Source organism: Spinacia oleracea, chromosome 6 (genome assembly GCF_020520425.1).
Source record: "Spinacia oleracea cultivar Varoflay chromosome 6, BTI_SOV_V1, whole genome shotgun sequence".
NCBI lineage: Eukaryota > Viridiplantae > Streptophyta > Magnoliopsida > Caryophyllales > Amaranthaceae > Spinacia > Spinacia oleracea.
In genome coordinates this window covers 69,278,332-69,299,026 of record NC_079492.1, presented here as the reverse complement: position 1 = coordinate 69,299,026, position 20,695 = coordinate 69,278,332, and the positions used below count along the sequence as shown (strand labels likewise).

Below are 20,695 nucleotides of genomic sequence, written 5' to 3'. Positions count from 1 at the left end.
GTCATTTGGACCATCTGGTCTCGCAAATCTTCGATGGACATGTTTGAAGGTGCGAATCGAGGTTGGGGAAGCGGAGATCCTTGAAATGAGGGACGACGGACGGAGCTTGGAGTTACTAAACCTGGTGTTGGCGATGTATCTTCGAGACGTACTAACCGTTGATTCCCTGATCGGCACCAAGTAGCAGGACCAGTCCTAGGCATAAGATAAGCTAAAGTTTAGGTTCCCAAAGTTTCAAGCATTACTTAGTCTAGACTTCGACTCTCTAAATTGGTTTTTCACTCTTTCTTTTGTCGCTACACTTTTTGGTTTTTTTTTTATTTTAGTCATTCTTTGGATTTTCGAAACACTTGCCCGTGTGACATTCATAGTTATTAGCACGTTCGGTTTTGGTGCCGGGTATTGTCGTCGTAGGAGGCCTAACAACGACACAAAGAGTTATTAATTTTTTGTGAGTCGCTTTTGAAATCGAGTGCTTTTCTTATGCCCTCGTAGCAATTCTTTTTATGAACATTTTTTTGCGCTACGTATTTTCCTTTCGCGCGGGCACCGAGGCTGCTGCGCCTGACCAGAAGGCCAAGTAGCAACTTCAGCGCCCAGCGTGGGGCGTGAGAAATTCTGGCGCCCAGCCAGGGGCGTTGAAAATTCGTCCCTGGCTGGTTCTCGTTTTCTGTCTTCTGTTTATGCGACTTCGATTTGCGTGCTTTCCTAATAACGTCCTTTACGCGTAACAGCGTTTGTGGGATTCGTTACAGGCCATCCCGAGCGTCGCTTATTTTGTGGCGATCATTCGGGTTTGCGGAACACGTGTTTTGGTATAACTCTTTGGCAAATTAGTCTATAAATGTTTGGGCAATTTTTAAGGTCGTTGGTTTTCTAGGACAGTTTGTCACACACAATCACATATTTCGCTACACATAACTACATTACAAACATGGATTTTAAATATGCCACGTAGTTTATGATAGGCTTCTATGGGTAGTTTATTTGCGCATGGCTTGGTACCGCTTCTATCGTAGATCCAACACATGCCCCGGTCGAGGTAGTGTCTTCAACAGACGAATTTCGCTCAAGAGGCCAACCCGCAAGTGCAAGCCAAGGGGGCATGCAGGCGAGAGGGACCTAATGGGCGAGCGATTGGGTTCGGGATAGGTGTACTACCTGCACAAGTACCGAGTGGGAAACATGCGCGGCGTATGCACCCCTCTATTGGCGAAAAAAGGTATCCTTAGTCCCAACTCCCGAGGGAGCCGAGATTCGTTATGCGGTTCTGCCCGTTCACATTAATAGGCTGATTTTCAAGTCGTCCCAACTTGATGGGGAAATAAACGCGGGGTAGGATCGTTTCACCCTTCGGCTATTTTGATTACCTACAAGCACGAGTATTTCCTTCACTATCCCCAGCGGAGTCGCCACTGTGAGGGGGTCGAAAAAGCGCGAGGCTAATGCGTGACCTCGTCCCTCGTGGGTGTGACGATTCTTTTTATTCAATCAAGTGTAATCGGATTTCCTGTGAGTATACACCCAATTGACTAGCAATATAGGAGTCGCCATTCAGTTTTTAACGACAATGAGAAAAACTGACAAAACCCGGTTATCGTGACATAAAGGGAGTGCAATTATGTTTGACCACGACGGACGTAGGTTCCCTTGTGATCCCTGGTGTGGGGATCTCTCAACATACACCCGCAAGGTAGAGATTGAGGGTTCGGGGGACTGTAACTACCGAGAGGAGTACTTCGCTCGTCGATAACTCCAGAGGCAGGATATCCTTACTAGCTCAGCATAAATAATTGAAGGGACATGCGTTGACTATTAAACTAATCTGAGTTGATTTTAGCAATATGCAACATATAATATTAATTCGATCGTGATTATCTGATTTAAATAGCATTAAGGGACCTAGCATGATAATCCGATTTCCCAAAAATATCATATTTGTTAGGCGTGATAGAACAATCAGATTAGGTTAGTTTAACAGTTCATAAAAAGGGCGAGGAAAGCAGTTAAATCATCGAAAAGGGACACATTACGACGCACCCTTGAGAGGTGCGTCACGGTTCTCAGAAAACTAACCACTTTGACTTTGCTATTTCTCCTTTTTATTTAACGAATCTCAATTATGGGACAGGATACGTTCTGTTCGATTTATGGATCGATTGCGACAGAACGCGTGAACAGTTTCGCAGCGAGAGGCTTAGGCTAAGGGTTGGAGTCAATACTCAGAATATAATTGTGTGTTGTTGTTGTGTCTTTCACGTCGAATTTAGGGGCCTATTTATAGGGAAGAGTTCGTGGAAAGATAGAATTGCAGAGTTCTAATCCATAAAGAATTAGGAAAAAACACGTACCCAGGTATTTTCAGCGCCCAGGCCTGGGCGCCGAAGATTTCGGCGCCCAGAGCCAGGCGTTGAAAATAGGGTCTGGGCTGTTTTCTTTAGTCAGATTCGGATTCCTGAAATCCGTAGAATTTGAGATTAATTCGAGTCTTTTAGCGCGTATCAATTTTATGACGGAATGCGTCTGGGCCCGTTACAAACTCTAGGCTCGTTAGGATTTTAATTAATACGTAACTCTTATTTCCGAATCATATTAGGAATAGGATTCTCGCAGTTTTCTATCTCATTTAGGATTTATGTTGGAATGCAACACCTAATTCTGACAGGTTTCTATCTTTTATGATTTGCCACTTTTAGAAGCTACCTTTTACGGTAGTTACTATTTTTAGCAGGTTTCCATAAATAGCAGGTTTCGGGTGAAATGAAAAGGGGAATTGAGATTCGTTTATTTCATAGGAGATGCGTTGTCAAGTGGAGATTTACGTTTTCATCATCGAACCTTTCCCTTTCGGGAATGGGGACAAAAGTAGGTGTCTACACATACTATCGCTATTTCTAAGCTTCTAGGAGCCCATGATTATCGGGTATGGCGTAGGTCTATGGAAATTGCGCTTGGTTCCAAACGACAACTGAGATTCATGAATGGAACCATATTGCGTTCCACTGACGAGGTCAAGGCAGAGCTTTGGGATACCTGGAATTCCACAATATTGGGATGGATCCATGCCTCTGTTTCAGACATCATTAAAAGCTCGATTATCTTCCTCAATACGGCTCGAGAATCTTGGGTTCACCTTGAAAAGCAATTTGCTTTGAAAAATGGATCTCGTAAGTATAAGCTAAATCGAGACTTGTATGGTCTCAAACAGAATGGAAGTGGTGTCCATGAGTATTATACATTAATGAGGGCGTTTTGGCAAGAGCTTGAGTCCATGAACTCATTGCCGGCAATGACCACAGTGGTGACGGATGTGACTGCATATATCCGTGCTCTTGGCAGACAAAACGAGGAGCAACGTCTCTTGCGATTCTTAAATGGGTTGGATGAAAAATATGGAGCCTTGTGCAGCCAGTTGCTTCTCATATGTCCTATACCGACAGTAGAAACAGCATGTTCGTCCATTCAACAAGAGGAGTCACAACGAGAAGTTTTGAAGCCGGCAAAAATGGAGTTGGACTCCGCAACAATGTATAGCAAGTCCTCTGATATGTCATGTAATGCTTGTAGAGGAAAGGGTCACTATACAGAAAAATGATTTACTGTTGTTGGATATCCATAGTGGCATCCAAGATATAGACAACAACAGCGAAATGAAGCGAGCTCATCAAGGCCAAGGGACTCTTCATCTCAGCAAAAGTGGTCTAAAGGAAAGTCCAAACTTGAGGTTAAAACAGCATCCATGGCACAGGGAAAACCAGACACCAAATCTGAATTAGGTTTAATCTCTTTTACATAACCTGTTAAAAAATTTGCCTGGTATATCTACAACTCCTTCTCCTAAGTCTCATTCTGAAATTGATGATGATTTAGACATTTCTTTTGAAGGCATGGTTACTTTTTGTAATGTAACTGCTAATGTGAATAGTTGGATTATTGATTCGGGAGCTTCAGATCATATGACTGCCCATGCTAATATGTTTCATAATTATGTTGTTGTTCATAACCTTCCAAGAATAAATTTTCCTAATGGTGCATTGTCTAGCATATCAAAAATTGGAGATATTATCTTGCCTAACTCACTTGTGCTCAAAAATGTGTTGTTCGTGCCCTCCTTGAAACATAATCTCTTGTCTGTAACTAAGTTAAGTCAGGACAACAACTGCCAAGTAATTTTGCATCCTGATTTTTGTGTGATAAGAGACAACACCAATTACAGAGTTAAAGGTATTAGTAGACAACATAATGGTTTGTATTACTTTCTAGATGTGCCCGTTGAGTCTATTGATCTAAATTCGTTACCTAGTGCTTTTGGTGTTTCTATTGATGGAAATCATGTTGGGAGCAGCAATATGACTAGTGTTGAGTCTTACACTATGTGGCATAATAGGTTTGGGCACGCTCCCACGCTGAAACTTAAGCAAATCCCTGAAATATCGGCAGACATAGGCTCTTATGATTGCACTTGCATCACGTGTCCTATGGCCAAGTTTGTAAAACAACCATGCATATGCTTTGAGCATGTCAGTTGCAATTTGAGATGATACATATAGACATATGGGGTCCATACAAGGTCCCGGCAAAAGGGAAATTCAAGTTCTTCTTGACCATAGTTGATGACTTCAGCACCACTTGGGTGTATTTGATCCAGTTGAAGTCCCAAGCCTGGACCACCCTTGAAACCTTCATAAACTACGCAAAAACTCAATTTGGGAAACAAATCAAGATCATTAGATCAGACAATGCCTTAGAGCTGGATGATTCCAAAGCTCAACCTCACTTTGTAAGGTATGGGATAGTGCACCAAACTTCGTGTGTTGATAGACCTCAACAAAATGGAAAGGTGGAAAGAAAGCACAATCATTTGTTAGAAGTAACTAGAGCTTTGAGATTTCAGGCAGGCCTCCCTTTGTCGTTTTGGGGTGATTGTGTTCTTGCAGCATCTTTTTCTCATCAATAGAGTGTCAACACCTATTTTGCACAACAAAACTTTTTTTTGAAATGTTGCATAGACCTGTATACAACCATTTGAGAGCAATTGGCTGCCTAGCATTTGCCTACAATCCAGCAACACAAACTGATAAACTCAGCCCCCGGGGAGTGCCTTGCATATTCCTTGGTTACCCGCATAACACCAAGGGATATAATCTCATAAACCTGCTAACTCAAACAAGATTCATCTCGAGAGATGTCAAGTTCCATGAGAACATATTTCCGTACAATAATACCACTTTGCACTCTCTTTTGCAACCGGTTCCAACCACAACCTCGCAAACACCTAACCTAACTCAATACGAGGATTGTACACCTATCATAACCACAAACAGCCAAACACTTCAAACACCATCCTCACCTTCACCTACACCAACAAATCAATCTCATCAAACACCACATGCACCCATGAGAAGGTCTACCAGACCTACTCAACCACCAATCTGGATGAAGGATTATTCCAACACCATAAATCCTACTCCCATAGCCAACCTAGTCGTCACATCCATTTCCCTTGAATTCTCGTGTTTTTTTTTGGCTTCTGTGACAAACTACTCCCGATCCCACAAACTTCAAAGAAGATGCCAAACGTTCTTGTTACGTTGGTTGACCGCAATGAATGAAGAGTTATCTTCCCTGGAGAAAATGGCACGTGGTACCTCACAGATCTTCCAAAAGGGAAGAAGGCTATTGGGACTAAGTGGATATACAAAACCAAACATCATCTAGATGGGTCAGTTGAGAGGAACAAGGTCAGATTAGTCATACTAGGATGCCGACAAAGACCAGGGACTTATTTTGATCAAACATTTACACCCGTGGCCAAGATGACTACAGTGAGATCCCTCCTTGTTGTTGATGCCATGCATGGATGGATAATGTATCATATGGATGTGAAGAACACATTTTTCATGGTGATTTGATTGAGGATATGTATATGAAGTTGCCTCAGGGTTATGTTGGGTCTGGTCTTCCGGTCAAGACTGGAGACTACATCTGTCAAGTGTATAAGCTATGAAAGTCCTTATATGGACTGAAACAAGCTCCACGACAGTGGTTTGCTAAGCTCACAAAAACTTTAAAGTCCTTTGATTACATCCAATCCAAGGCAGACTATTCGTTGTTCACAAAGAAAACTGAAGCTACATTAGTGGCAATATTAATAATATGTGGGCGATTTGTTAATTGCTGGAAATTTTCAACAGGAAATCAATAATCTCAAATCCTTTCTATCTCAAAGATTTAAGATGAAACATTTTGGTGCACACCGATACTTCCTTGGTCTGGAAATTGAACATTTTTCATTTCACAAAAGAAATATGTGCTTGACCTCTTAACTGAGTATGGGATGACCCAGTCTAGACCAGTATAGCAACCTATGGTCACTCACATTAAGCTTAGACCAACCTTGGGAGATCTCTTACCTCGTGCTGAAGTGTACCAAAGGCTGGTAGGAAAGTTACTGTACCTAACCATTACTAGGCCTGATATCAACTTCACAGTTCAAGTGCTAGTTCAATTCATGCAACGACCAATAACTTCTCACCTACAAGCTGCAAAGCGAGTCCTTAGGTATCTTCCTTAGGTATCTTCTAAACTCACTTGGGCAGGGCACCTTGTTGGCATGTCAATCAACTGCTATCTTAACTGCTTACTGTAATAGTGATTGGGTTGGATGTCCGGTCACTAGAAGATATACTAATGGATATTGCATTCTGTTGGGAGATTCACCCATCTCATGGAAAGCGAAAAAACAATAGGTGGTAGCCAGATCTTCCGTTTAGGATGAATACAGGGAAATGGCTCTTACCACTTGTGAGGTTACTTGGTTTACTTCTATGTTAAAGGACTTGGGTTTAAAAGTCCCTTGGACCAGCACTGCTCAAATGTGACAACAAGGCAACTTTGTCCATCAACATTAGTACCTACTCTCCAAACTAGGAGCTGCAAGTTCTTCTCATTCCAAGCTTGAGGGGGAATGATAAGGAAGCTAAATTTATTTTTCTGCTCTTCTCTTAGTGTTACAGTGCACTGCGTTGCACCTTAGTATTTCCCTAAAACAATTAGTTATTGTTCCTTTTCTCATTTTGTCTTTTCTGTTCAGTGGTCTTTACTCTAGTATATGTATGATGATGTGTGGCACAATTCCACTCAATCAATGAGAATGAGCGCTTCTTCCTTCTCCATATAATTCCTCTCTGACATTTTGTCTTCACGTCTCAGGCTAGAGAACTTTGTTGATGCCCTAACAATCAGGCTAATCAACACAGAGGTTTTTTATTATATAGGATTATATAAGATTGGACATATTGATTAGAAAGCATCTAGCTAGCAAAATCTAAAGCATAGCGCTACTATGTTGACATGGTTCATTAAATCTTGCTCTTATTACATGAAAATATATTTCTTCTTTCCAATTGGATATACATTTGCAAAGTCCAATTGCCAAGAGAAAAAGGAACTTGAGTATCAAGCAATACATTAAACGAAAAGGAGTTGAGTATCAAGCAATAAATCAAACGAAAAGAATGTATCAAGGGTATGGAGAACAGAATAAGAGGGGCAGTTCAAACTTTAAACAAATCCTAGATAAGTATCAAGCAATCTTACATTTTCTTCTAGAAAGTGTTGCCAACATAAATCCAAATAATTTAACATTATATAAAAAAATACAGTGAGTCTTAAGATACATTATTCACCTAAACAACGATGTGTAAGAGGGTATTCTTCATTGTCGGATCTCATCCATAACGATCGTAGTTTTGCCGGATTAGAATTTCGTTTGATCCTAGTTGTTTTGTACTCCCTCGGTTCCATAATGTTCCTCACTTTTCCATTATGCGCGGTATCCAATGCACTACTTTGACCGTTAATAATTATAGTTTCGTATTAGTAAATGTTATAAAAAAAATTATATTGAAACGAATACAATGATATCCCACAAGTTAACATTTATACTCTTAATCATACTATTAATTACGGCCAAAGTTTTTAAACTTTGACCATATGAATAGTAAACATGAGGAACATTATGGAACAGAGGGAGTATTTGTTAGTTTTGATTTCTATTATAGATGTCGTATGACTATTTTATTAATGAACTAATTTTACCTTAAAAAAATTCATTATTCAACTTATTTTAATTTTAATTTTTTCAAATGTAATTTATAGAACTCATTTTAGTTATATGTTACACTCTAATCTGAACTTTATTAACCCTTAGTTTTTATGAAATTATCAACAAACATTCTACCAAAGAAAAATATTTGTATAGCTTCTAAACATAAAATAAACTTCTTTATTGAACTTTCCACAATTTCTTAGGCCAACTTTTGACTATTTTTTATTAGTAACTAAATGATGAAAGTTGATAACTTTGAGTCTCTGCCACATACCTAATGATGATACTTATCTACTATCATCATTATTCATAAGTAAAAAAATTATTCCTATTAAATTTAATTAATTCAAATGTTCCTAATTAATACTCCGTATAAAAAATATGGAGCTTAGAGTGAGTGCAAAAAACGTTGGCATCAAACTCTAAAATACCAATGCCAGATTTGGGTTATGGACCCACAGCATTTCCAATTACTTCACTCTGATTGGTTGTCTACTTCAGCGAAAATGAAATTATTTAAAGTATAATAAGCGCAACTGTTGTAATCCTATTCTTCCACTTCGAAAAAATGCAAAAAAGTTGTTGGCATTTGGAAGCTTACTCTTCAGTATCAGAGCCAGGTTTCGATCCTGGGACCTGTGGGTTATGGGCCCACCACGCTTCCGCTGCGCCACTCTGATTTGTTGATACATTCTGCACAATTAAATTATGTGTCTGTTCCAAAAGTACAGAGTTGATAGTCAACGGAATCTGAATTGTTACAACAAAGTTTAAAAACTGGGTAATCGTTGTCCAACCAATTTTAGCCTATCAGAATTCATGGATTACTGATGATAATTTATTGATTTTTATTTACGAAATATTCTTTTTTTCCTTTAATTTTTCCAGGCATCTTCATCACTTCATGTTCTTCTACGGTTGTAATACGTCTAACCTCAACCTTTTTATGTCCCCCGAAGTTTGAACGAAAAAGGGTGAAAATGAAGGGATAGTAGCAAGCAATTGGTGTTTTTCTATGGATCTTTTTGTTTTATCAAGTCTTTTTATTCCTAAAATGGAAGATAAGAATCACAATCTCAATTCTCAATAAGCAGACGATTGCAAAACCACGTCTATTTACTAATGGAATATGTTGTGATTATTTCAGCGTTTGGCGACACTTTGACATATTACACACAAAATTCAGTTTTAGCCATTATACCAACCCATAATTGGTAATTCATCATGTGTAAATATGAGGATGTTGAATATTATTTAAAAACAAAGAAGCAATTTTGATAGTCGTAATGATCATAATAATAAGGTAATGTATTGCCGTGTTAGTCAATCTTGTAATACTTCGTACGATCAATACGATTATGTACCTACCTGCCTACCCACTTAGCATAACTTATTTAAAGAAGAGTTGTTTATATTCATAATTAATCACTCTTTTGAAAAACATGTCAATAGAAAGAGGAAGCTTACCAGTTTCATCTTACTACTGAGTGCTCCATATACACTAGAGTATTTCAAATCCAATAATTAAAGGAGTATGTACATAAAATAAATAATTAATCTAAACAGATTCACGGAGTATTAAAAAGCAGTATAAAGCGAGTCCATGGATCACATGACACAATTTTAAGCACTAGCACTATGCCACGGCATCTATAAAAAGAACTACGGAGTAATAGTTTATAAAAGCTAGGTGGACTACTTCTTTTATTGTTAATTGGTTTTAGGAAGACATCTCACTTTGGACTATGTTATTAGTATAAAATCCGTATAAAATACCCTTATATATGAGAAATGAGAAGTAACAATTGGAGTATCGTCTACCAACATAAGTTGGTGTAGTTGGTGGGAACTCCTTGTGACTTGGAGGTCACAAGATCGAGTCCTATCAACTGAGAAATGCTTAAGAATGACTCAAATTATAACCTGCGCAGTTGGACTGGTTAAAATCGGAGTATCGTCTGATTCACGTAGAGAGTAGATGCACTTATTAAATCCCGACAAATACTTTGAGGCCAGGATTTGTAGTGGCTTGTGAATTGCGTAGTTGCCTCACCCAAATAATTTATGTTTGTGTACAGTATGTTATTCCCAAATATGTTGACCCGTCTGTCTTAAACTCTTAAACTCTTAATTCTTCAAAATATCTTTTTGACCCAACAACACTCGTTTAATTAGTCATTATGGTGTGATTTTTCTTTGCCTCCAACTAAAAGCAAATAAAGTTTACATATTCACGCATGAATGATGAATCGCCTGTGTTTCAAACTCAACTTGAATTCTCTTCCGTTCATTTGGGAGGCATTGGCATATCAACTACTCCGAATCATTGTTTTATAACCATCGATTTATTTTACTATCATACCCTAAAATAGGATGCAATATATTCGCACAATCGTATTCCACCTGAGGGACTTGTTTGTTTTCTATATAAAATTAACGGATATTTCATGAAATGCCCTCGAGTTTTTCCATAATTCACCAAACGCCCATCAAGTTTCAATAATTCATAAAATACCCCTCACAATTCGTACAAATACCCAACATACCCTTACTAATAACGAACCGTTAGTCTGCCGTTAGCCAAGTTTTCAATTCACCCAAATGCCCCTATTCTGAAACTTATTTCACCAAATGCCCCTATTGTGAAACTTTTTTCACCAAATGCCCCAAACTTAAATATAGCTATTTTGATGTTTCAGCGACTAGTTTTTGTGTTTGAAAGGTAGTTGTTGGTCACAGTCGACTATAAAAGCCCCTTTGCTGAATGGTTCTTGTAAGTTAGATGTTATTTTGATTTGCTTTGCTAATTTCATAAGATTTTTGTCATGAGTTTTCTTTCAAAATCATCATCCACACCCAATGAGTCCACATATATATTAGAGTACCTACCAAATTTTGTTATTGTGGTAGGAAATTTGTCATTCGAAGCTCTAATACAACACTCAATCCACAAAGGTTGTACTACAAGTGTGATCCTTGAAACAATCTGAGATGGTGAAAGGGAGTAGTTGAGCAAAAAAACAAGGGGCAACAACACGAAGGACAATGCGGGGGAAGCTTAGACGAATGAGAAAGTATTGAAAACAGGCGAAACAGTAAGATGCAAGAAGAATTGAAGCAAATGAAGAAGAAGCTAAAACAACAACAAAAGTAGTCAAAGTTGTAATACAAATGGGGATATTGATGTTTGTAATTTTACTGTTTGTAATCATGAAGTAAACACAAGTAATGAGAAACAAATTCACATTTCATAAATAATTGATGTTGCATAATCTGCACAAAATACCAAAGTGGGAAGCATTTCTGTTTTTAGCTTCACTTACAAAACATCTTTGCACCAACTACATTTAATGTTATTTTCTACTCAACGAATATGTGCAAGATCAAAACAGATGTGCAAAAAACTACCCCAAAAAGCATTAGCAGCTATCCAGAAGAGCTTGTGGAACACCACTTCAACCTCCATTCCTACCACAATAACAAAATTTGTTAGGTACCCTAATATATGTGGAATGATTGGGTGTGGAAGATGATTTTGAAAGAAAACTCATGATACAAATCTTATGAAATTAGCAAAGTAAAGTAAAATAACATCTAAAATACAAGAACCATTCAGCAAAGGGGTTTTTATAGCCAACCATGACCAAGAACCACTTTTCAAACACAAAAACTAGCCGTCTGAACATCAGAATAGCTATATTTAAGTTTGGGGCATTTGGTGAAAAAAGTTTCACAATAGGGGCATTTGGTGAAATAAGTTTCAGAATAGGGGCATTTGGGTGAATACGGCCCGTTATTAGTAAGGGTATGTTGGGTATTTGTACGAATTGTGAGGGGTATTTTATGAATTATTGAAACTTGATGGGCGTTTGGTGAATTATGGCAAAACTCGAGAACATTTCATGAAATTTCCGTAAAATTAAAGTTCAAGTGGGGATTTATCGACTCATTCCAACGGCATCATACTCGGATGATGGATTTTACAGTTTTATTTTTCCATAAAATATATGGGTGAACGACTGAACGGGTAACTTGTATTATTATGGATTTATGGTGTGAATTTTGTCAATACGAAATCATGATTAACCTCATGCTAAAAAAATTCAAAAAATAGTCAAATTTTGCGTGTATAGGTAGTAGCTACTAGCGAATATTGACACGTACGCTTTGCCATTTGTACTTTGTAGCTCAACCAATGGTCATAGTCTGATAGTCCTCATAGATCATGATTAAATAGAGAACCAAATAAATACACATCACACAAAAAATAAGCAAATTGAAATGGACCTCTATAACAATATTCACTCAAGTCAATTACTAGTTATGATTCATCACACAGTTGATGTAGATGTAATGAACCAAACAAACACACCTGGTTAAGTTTTTTTGTTGTTGTTTTTTGTTTTTGGAAGTACACCTTCTTGAATTGGAGTTGTCAATTTGGGGTATTTATTATTATTATTATTGTAATCAATTTAATACTCCGAATGCCACACCGGCCTTCAAAATCCCACCAACAAAGTGTTACTCTAGCTATTCTTGTATAGTTGTACGGACTAGTCCCATTTTGTATTTTAATGCTAACCCAATCTAACATATTACTCCCTCCGTCTGTTTTTATTTTTTATGTTTTCTTTTTTGGGTATTTTAAAATGTTCTTTACATTTCTTTTTATATTATCACATAAATAACTTATATTCTATCAAAATTTGTGTCCAATTATTATTTTAACCAATTAAATCCATTGGGTCATTTAATCTCTCACCCTTTTCCATTGGGACATTAAATTTTTCTCATTTCCCAATATCAGAATTTTAATAAAAGTGAAAAAATTATAAATAAACGTAATTTATCTTGTTTAAATAAAAAAATTGAGGAATCTCGATGCAACTTAATTATTCGTTAAAACGCGTGAAAAATACAAAACGTAAAAAAAAAAAAGCGACGGAGGGAGTACTATAGTAGTAGAGCTAGGTAATCATATATCTCGTGTACCCGATGATTTTAACTACTCCGTAGACTTATTGGTAAAATCTTAAGGTATTGATACCCAGAGTCAAGATTTGAGATCGAATCACTTATATATTATTTGTTGGTTTGCCTTTTGTGGCTCTCTCTACACACACATACACACACACACACACACAAACAGAGCTCGTGCACCACCTCTATGAATTAACAAACTAAGTAGATGAAAAATACAAAATTCATGTGTTTTTATGTACACTAGTCTTATATACAAGTGTTGCGCGCGTCAGTAAATTAAATGTCAATTACATAAGAAATTATTCATAAAATAATTGCATAAACATTATTTAAAAAAATAGCAAATAAAATATGAATATGTTTATTTATTCTATATCCCTCCGTCCCTTTGAAAAAAAAAATCATACTCTTCTTGTAAAATACTCTTTTTTTTTCTCGTACAATACTCTTTACTGTAGGCTAAGCATTTATAGAAGCAACTTTACTATTTTTAAATTATTTAATGAAGGAAAATAAGGGAACTCACAGTTTTGACGCCACCTTAAAAGTTCCCTTATATAATAGAGATGTACGAAGATGAACTTATTTTCTATCATATCACCTTAGTTGTAACCAATTAATGCCAAAACATCATTGATAATTTATTTTCACTACAACAAATTTGTTATGAATATATCTGAACATATTTTCAACTGTATAAGGCTCTTGTACACATATTTCTATAACATACTACTCCCTCCGTCTCTTTTTGTTTTTTACGTTTGATGTTTTTCACGCGATTTAACGACTATTTAATGTGCATTGAGATTCCTCTAATTTTTTTATTTAAACAAGAAAAATTACGTTTATTTATAATGTTTTCACTTTTATCAAAAATATGACATTGGGAAAATGAGAAATATTTAATGTCCAATGGATTTAATTGGTTAAAATAATATTTGGGCACAAATTTTGATAGAATATTAATGCATTATGTGACAATATAAAAGGAAATGTAAAGAACAAAATGAAACACCCAAAATGGAATACGTAAAAAACAAAAAGAGACAGAGAGAGTACTAGATTATGTGAAACTCTGTAAATCAGTTTTTTTTTTTTTTTATCACTGACCATATACATCTGAATAAATTTTAACCGTATTAGAAACTATTTATTGGTATGTCTAAAGATAAAAAAAAGTTTGAATACCAAGATCCTCTATTTAGAAAAATGAAATATATTCCAGCTGAGGTTGTCGAGTATCTCACCAATTAAAGCAAAGTATGCTTTTATGTGAATAAGATATTTATAGACACACCATGAAACCAAATTGAGAAAATTTCAAATTAGGGGTGAACTTTGCAACCAATCAAACACCACCTAAAAACCAATCATTTTAATAGTCAATTTTGCACTATTCACTGTTGGTTCGTACAAGTTGATCACATTACCAATCGCATCCCTTGAAATACAAAACACTCAAAACCAATCCTAAAAAAGCAAAAGGTATCCAAAAAAAAAACAAAAAAAAACAGCCAGAAGTAACAAGTGTTAGCTTCCAATCCCCAACAAAAGTGACTTCTTGAGTACTACTACTACTACTAGTGTACTACTCTTGCATATGGGGGTACTATTTACTAATATGAAAAAACAGACGAAAGTGCAACATAGATTAAAAGAACGGTGTAGCTCCCTCCATTATAGGCCCCATTTTTGACATTTTGACATTTTTATTAAAGCTCTATACAACTGTATATCAGTGTTTTTTCTCCTTTTATAGGTTAGTCGCTGGTGTAATTGACCTTTAATGATAAGTTAATTTGAATGGTTGGAATTAGCTTCTTCATTCTTCATACTCTTGTTTATTTTTATTGAGTGAAAGATGAGCTTAAGTTTATTGTAAACAAACGTAAAGATGACCCTAAATAAAGTGTTTTTTCATATAATTAAAATATCTATTTAGGAATGGAGGAAGTATTAAAAGTTATAAACATCTATGTGTCACGTGGCGCTCTATTCCAATCCATAAGTTCATGGCATACATTCACTTTTTATTTTTAAAAATGTGGTTTGGATAAGATCAGGCCCGGTCCTAAGGGGTAGGCGAAGGGTGCGACCGCCTAGGGCCCAAGGCGGAAAAGGGCCCAAAATAATTGTCTATCTAGTTATTTAGTACTAGTAATAAAAAAACGCATTAAATACACATGTTATTTTCTTGGTTCATTGGTAGAAAGTAGGATCTAAAACTTTGATATCTACTAGAGGTCTAAAGTTTTCTGTTTTACGTATGTACGTAGTATTTGACTTTTAATACTCAGTTCTAATTGATATAACTATATGTGAGCAAAAAAATGCTTATTTGATGGACTATGGGTTTATATGTTTTAAAATAGATAAGCATTTTAATGAAGACAAAATTAACTGATATTTTTGTATGCTCAAAATGAACCTTTATTTTCAAAAAATATCTCTTTACGCATATTAATTATCTTGTTATTAAGTGAGTATTTATTTTATTGAAATATTTTAAGAAATCGACGTACTAGAGCCGGATTTTGAAATTTTAGGATCCTGCAAAGGAGACATAGTAAGTTTTAATTGATTTGAATTCAACAATATAATGGATTTCACAAAAAAAAAATATACGGAGTATATTATTTCAGTTAAAGACACACGGAGTATTATTTTGGAAGGGGCTCAAATCCCTTGTTTCGCCTAGGGCCCTCAAAATGTCAGGACCGGGCCTGGATAAGATTCAAACATGCGACCTTCAATTTTAACACGAGAGTGTTTTCCAATTGAGCTATTACTTTTTACATGTTATATTTGTAAAATTAATATTAATATAATACATAATAATAATTATTTTGTGATAAAGGTTAAAATTATAATTTCATGAAGGAATATAATAATTAATTGTTATTTACATAATAATTTGGAGCATCGCCCGGGTCCAATATTAATTTGTTTATTCATATAATGAAAGATTGGAAGGATGTATTCATTGTGTTACAAATTATTTTTTGTACATACGTCTTTTTTGCCGTTAGTGTGTTGTTTGAATTTGCAAAACAGAACATCAAAACAATAACAAATCTATCAAATTGAATGAAGGAGATGAGATGAGATAACTAACCATAATTACCAAACCCACCCAAACACATCACGCAAACGGCCCACAAAACATACCCAATTTCCCCATTTCTCAATTCTCATCAAATTGCACGAAACTTTATCCCAACAAATTCTATCACATTATAAATAGCACCCCCTCAAATTGGGTCCATACTTCATTTTAAGGGAAGAAACTTAGAAGCAAACCCCTAAAAAGTTGGGATTAAAAATATATCACACTACTATTTAAAAATTATTCTTTTCTTTCTCCTCAATCATACAAACGCGTCGTTTATAATTAGTATCATACAAAACGCATCGTTATCTCCTCGTCTTCCCTTATATAGCCGTTATTTCTCCCATTTCTACCTCAATAAAAATATCTCTCATCACGATTTTCCCTTGACTCCTCCCAAATAAATAAAAAAGAAAAGCCCCTTTAATTTCGTTAAGCCACAACAACCCTACTCCAGCTCACACTTTCCCGCCACCCAAACACACCCTTAATCTCTCTCTCTCTCTCTCTCTCTCTCTCTATTTATATTTTCCCGTCATATAAATACGGAAATGCCCCCTCACTCTTCCTTCATAAGTAAAACCCTTAACCTCCGATATGGTGTATTTGACGCCTCTTCTCCTCTTTCTCTCTCCTAACAACCCTCCATAATAATTTCTATTTTTAGAAAGATTCATCGAAACAACCTCAAAATTCACCTTGGAAAACGGGGAAAAGAAAACTGGCTACTAGTACCATGTTGTTGTCAATATTCTTAGCTTTGTTCTTACCGTGCGCTGGTATGAGCGTTGTTTTCGTTGTCTACATTTGCCTGTTATGGTACACCGCCAGCCACGCGCCGCCGGAGCCGGTTAAACCTGTTGTTAAAAAGGGCTTGTCCGCTGCGGAACTCGAGAAACTACCTAAGGTTACCGGTAACCAGCTTGTCCATGGGAATGAATGCGCTGTTTGTTTGGATGATATTGAAGGAGATCAACCGGCTCGTATGGTTCCCGGTTGTAATCACGGGTTTCATCTTCTTTGTGCTGATACTTGGCTTGCTAAACAACCCGTTTGCCCAGTTTGTCGTACCAAACTTGGCCCGGAGTTCTTCGAATCTTCTCAAAATCCGTGTTAATTAGTTCTGCCATACCATGAAAATTCCCACAATCTTTTTTCCTTCTTTTTTTAGGTAGATTTTTGTTCTTTTTCTGACATTTTTTTCTAATTTGTAGAGGTGTTAATTGATTAATTTATAACATAAGTAGTTTTTTAGTCTCTTAATTTACTCTGTTTTTCAATTGATTGCAAAATTTGATCCCATTTCTCCCCAGAAGTTGCAATTACAAGAATCAGTATGAGTATATACATTATACTTAAGTTCTACCCAATTTCTGATTTCATTTGCTCGTCATGATTTCAAAGAAGTTTTTGTTTCCGAAAACCTTTTATACAATTTCTGCTTTCAATTTTTAAGAAATGTTTTAAATCTGATTACTCGTTAATTTAGAAAACGTTTTTAGTTTACTTTCAAAAACCAAATGTCTTCGATTTGGAATTCGAACAAACTTTTACTTAATTTGAAGTTACTGTACAAATCATTGGATTTCACAAGTTTTTAGGTAAAAAAAAGCTTCTGTTTTTACGGAGTACTTTTTTTTTCTATAGTAGTAATACAAAATGTTTGCACAGTAATTTTAATTTACTATACAAATGTTTGAATTTCCCAAGTTTTTAGGTGAAAAAAAGCTTTTGTTTTGTTTGAATTTAGAAATTGCATTGATTATTTAATTGAAAGAAACAATGTTTAAAATTGAATTGGTAGAAAATACGAGTGGAGCTTGAAAATGATGAAAATGTATGTGAAAACAATCACGAAGAAAGGCTGGGAATGATTTCAGAAATTGTGGGCAGATACATTTTCTTTGGAAAAGCTGAGACTTCGAGAATGATCTTTGCGTTTGCCAATTAAATGCGGAGTTGCCAACTAATCTACAACAATATGTTGCGACCTGTGACTTGCTGAACAATTTATTTGATTTAAAACACACGATTCGAACAAGTACCCAAATTTATTACAAGATGTTCTATTTTACACTCGGGTGTACATTGATATAAGCTAAGATTAGGTATCCACTTATGCACAAACAATAGCATATTTATCATCTAATTTGAATAATAGGTGTCTCATAGACAATAAATCACTTAAATGAATAGACTTAACGAGGTTCAATCCTAAAACCAATTTACAATAGATGGAGTTGTTTAATGTGGGAAAATTAATCTAATACTCATATGTGAATTATGCTCCAACATCTTTGTATGACACAAGACATGATAAATGGGTGTTTGTCTTTCAATAATTGAGGTTAATAGCGAAGTAACGTAACTTGGGTATGATGGTTCGTTTTCTAAGCTACATGATCCAACACTTGAAGATATGATTTGGGCATAAATAATACATACGTTTTATGGTTGAGAGTTGAGACACACAATTCAATCAATTTGGATTCTAGGTTGGTACGAGAGTTAAAGAGTGCATATCTTTCAAATTAAATATAAATATACTGGATGTTTAAAACGTTAGATTGAATAAATTAAATAAAGCTATTTCGAGTCATTGTATAGAGCCTAGGAGGAATAGAATCGTGCACATTATGTTTTTATGGTATATTCAAGCATAAATGTGTGTATAAAATTACACACGTACATGTTATATTGAAAACTAATCCGATTACAAAACTAAACTCTCATAAAAAATGATCTGTACGATTTTTCTTTGTGTCCACCGTATATTTGATTTGGGTAAAACTTCGTGTCATTGATAAATATTACCGACACTCGGTGATCTAGTTGTGTAATAAGAACGGTGTGGGGATGATCCGATCTTCTTTGCTTTATGTGTCGGTTGTAGCATGCACACGGAAATACGTTAACTATGAGGATCCTCTTCGATGCTCAAGTCAGTTAATGTTGATTGCCCTATAATAAATGTTTACTAGATAAATGTGAAATATGTACTTTTGGTAATAAATGATGACCCATATAGGCTGACGACTGGATGATGATAGAAGTACACAAGGTGTGCAAGAGCATCTTGCACACCACCACTTATAATATGCCACCTCAATTTTAAAAGATTCTATCTCTTTTGAAAATTTTAAACTGAAATTTGAAATGTATTTTGAAATTTTAATTTTGAATTTCAAATTTGTTTTCAGTTCCCAATAATCATCAATTAATTATCTTTAATTCCCCATAAAAGCAATGAGTGCATTCCCCATAAAGGAAACGAGTAACCAAAATATTATCTAATATTTTGATATTTTCATAACTAAAATGATCCCGTAAAATGGTTTTGATCCGCAATTAAAAATTTGGTTATTTATCCTCTTGAGAAGAATCGAACACGGGTTTGCGCAGTTAGAGTAGATGTTGTAACAGCTTAGTAGTGACCATTGTAGCAAGGGGTATCAGCACGTAAGTCATTGCAAACATAAATCTTTTAATCTAATTTTACCGAGTTTGAGAATTCTAAATATGATTTATGTAAAGGTGAAATGATCCTTTATAATCGTAGATAATATTATAACACATTCATGTGTTCTAGCTATCTTTTCTAATCTTGGTGGTGGGTCATGATTTTGTATTATAACAAGAAGTAAACAACTTACTGAGTAGATGTTTATGAAAATGTTAGGAGTTTCACATCTATTTTACTTGAGTTTATTTTTATTTAAATTTAGTTTCTTCAAAAGTTATATAATCTTGTGTAATCTTAGCCAAACTTAGTAATTAAAGGCTAACTCTTCGAAGTTTGATCTAAATAATTCATTTACAACATACAGAGTTATTATTTTTTAATAACGTTATTATTTTACAGGTTTAGACATACGGTAATAAAAATTTCATTTGGAGATTGATAAAGAAAATTTGGTATCATTAAGTTTTATGGTAAGCCTTTGTGTAATCATAAAAATATGTAGTATATAATTTTTAAAAAATAAATTATATTTTTAACAACCAACTCTTTTTGATAATGAGGTAAATTATTTATCAGATAGTCCCCATAAAGATAACGATTTACCAAAAAATCATAGTTAAAGGTGAAAAAAACATTCAATATTAAGTTTGATGTTTTATTGAATAAAATGATCCCATAATTTGGTTTATCACATTTAAAAATTTGGTTATTTTTTCTCTAGTCAAGAATCAAGCACAGGTTCTCACAGTTAGATCGAGTAGATGTTATAGCAGTGTAGTAGTGACCCCTTTAGCAAGAGGGATCAGCACATATGTCATTTCAAACGAAATTTTTTAATATAATTTTACGGAGTTTGAGAATTTCGAATAAGATTTCTTTAAAGGTGAAATCATCCTTTTTAATCATAGATAATAATACAATATTCGGTCCTGATTCAATAAAGGATTATTGGCAAAAAAAAGCTTTTTTATTATATTTTTACTAGGAGGTACTCCGTATGTTTTTTTAATGAAAATTAAATTTTATA

At 35.3% G+C, this 20,695-nt stretch overlaps 1 protein-coding gene and 1 non-coding gene across 2 annotated transcripts; one reads left to right on the top strand and one right to left on the bottom strand.

The window, feature by feature from the left end:
* Positions 1 to 2,938: 2,938 nt before the first annotated feature.
* LOC130463246 (uncharacterized) lies at positions 2,939 to 4,541 on the top strand. The gene is made up of 3 exons (XM_056832320.1): positions 2,939 to 3,499; positions 3,620 to 3,776; positions 3,886 to 4,541. The coding sequence occupies exons 1-3, from the start codon at positions 2,939 to 2,941 to the stop codon at positions 4,539 to 4,541; spliced, it is 1,374 nt and encodes a 457-aa protein (XP_056688298.1).
* A 4,177-nt stretch (positions 4,542 to 8,718) lies between these two features.
* TRNAM-CAU (transfer RNA methionine (anticodon CAU)) lies at positions 8,719 to 8,790 on the bottom strand. Its single transcript has one exon. It is a non-coding gene; the product is annotated as a tRNA-Met (tRNA).
* Between the last annotated feature and the right edge of the window lie 11,905 nt (positions 8,791 to 20,695).

Coding starts and splice junctions, on each gene's coding strand:
- LOC130463246 (XM_056832320.1), top strand. CDS start 2,939: ATGGAAATTGCGCTTGGTTCCAAACGACAACTGAGATTCATGAATGGA. Junction 3,500..3,619: donor AACGAGAAGTTTTGAAGCCG/GCAAAAATGGAG, acceptor GGATATCCATAG/TGGCATCCAAGATATAGACA. Junction 3,777..3,885: donor AGACACCAAATCTGAATTAG/GTTTAATCTCTT, acceptor TTTCTTTTGAAG/GCATGGTTACTTTTTGTAAT.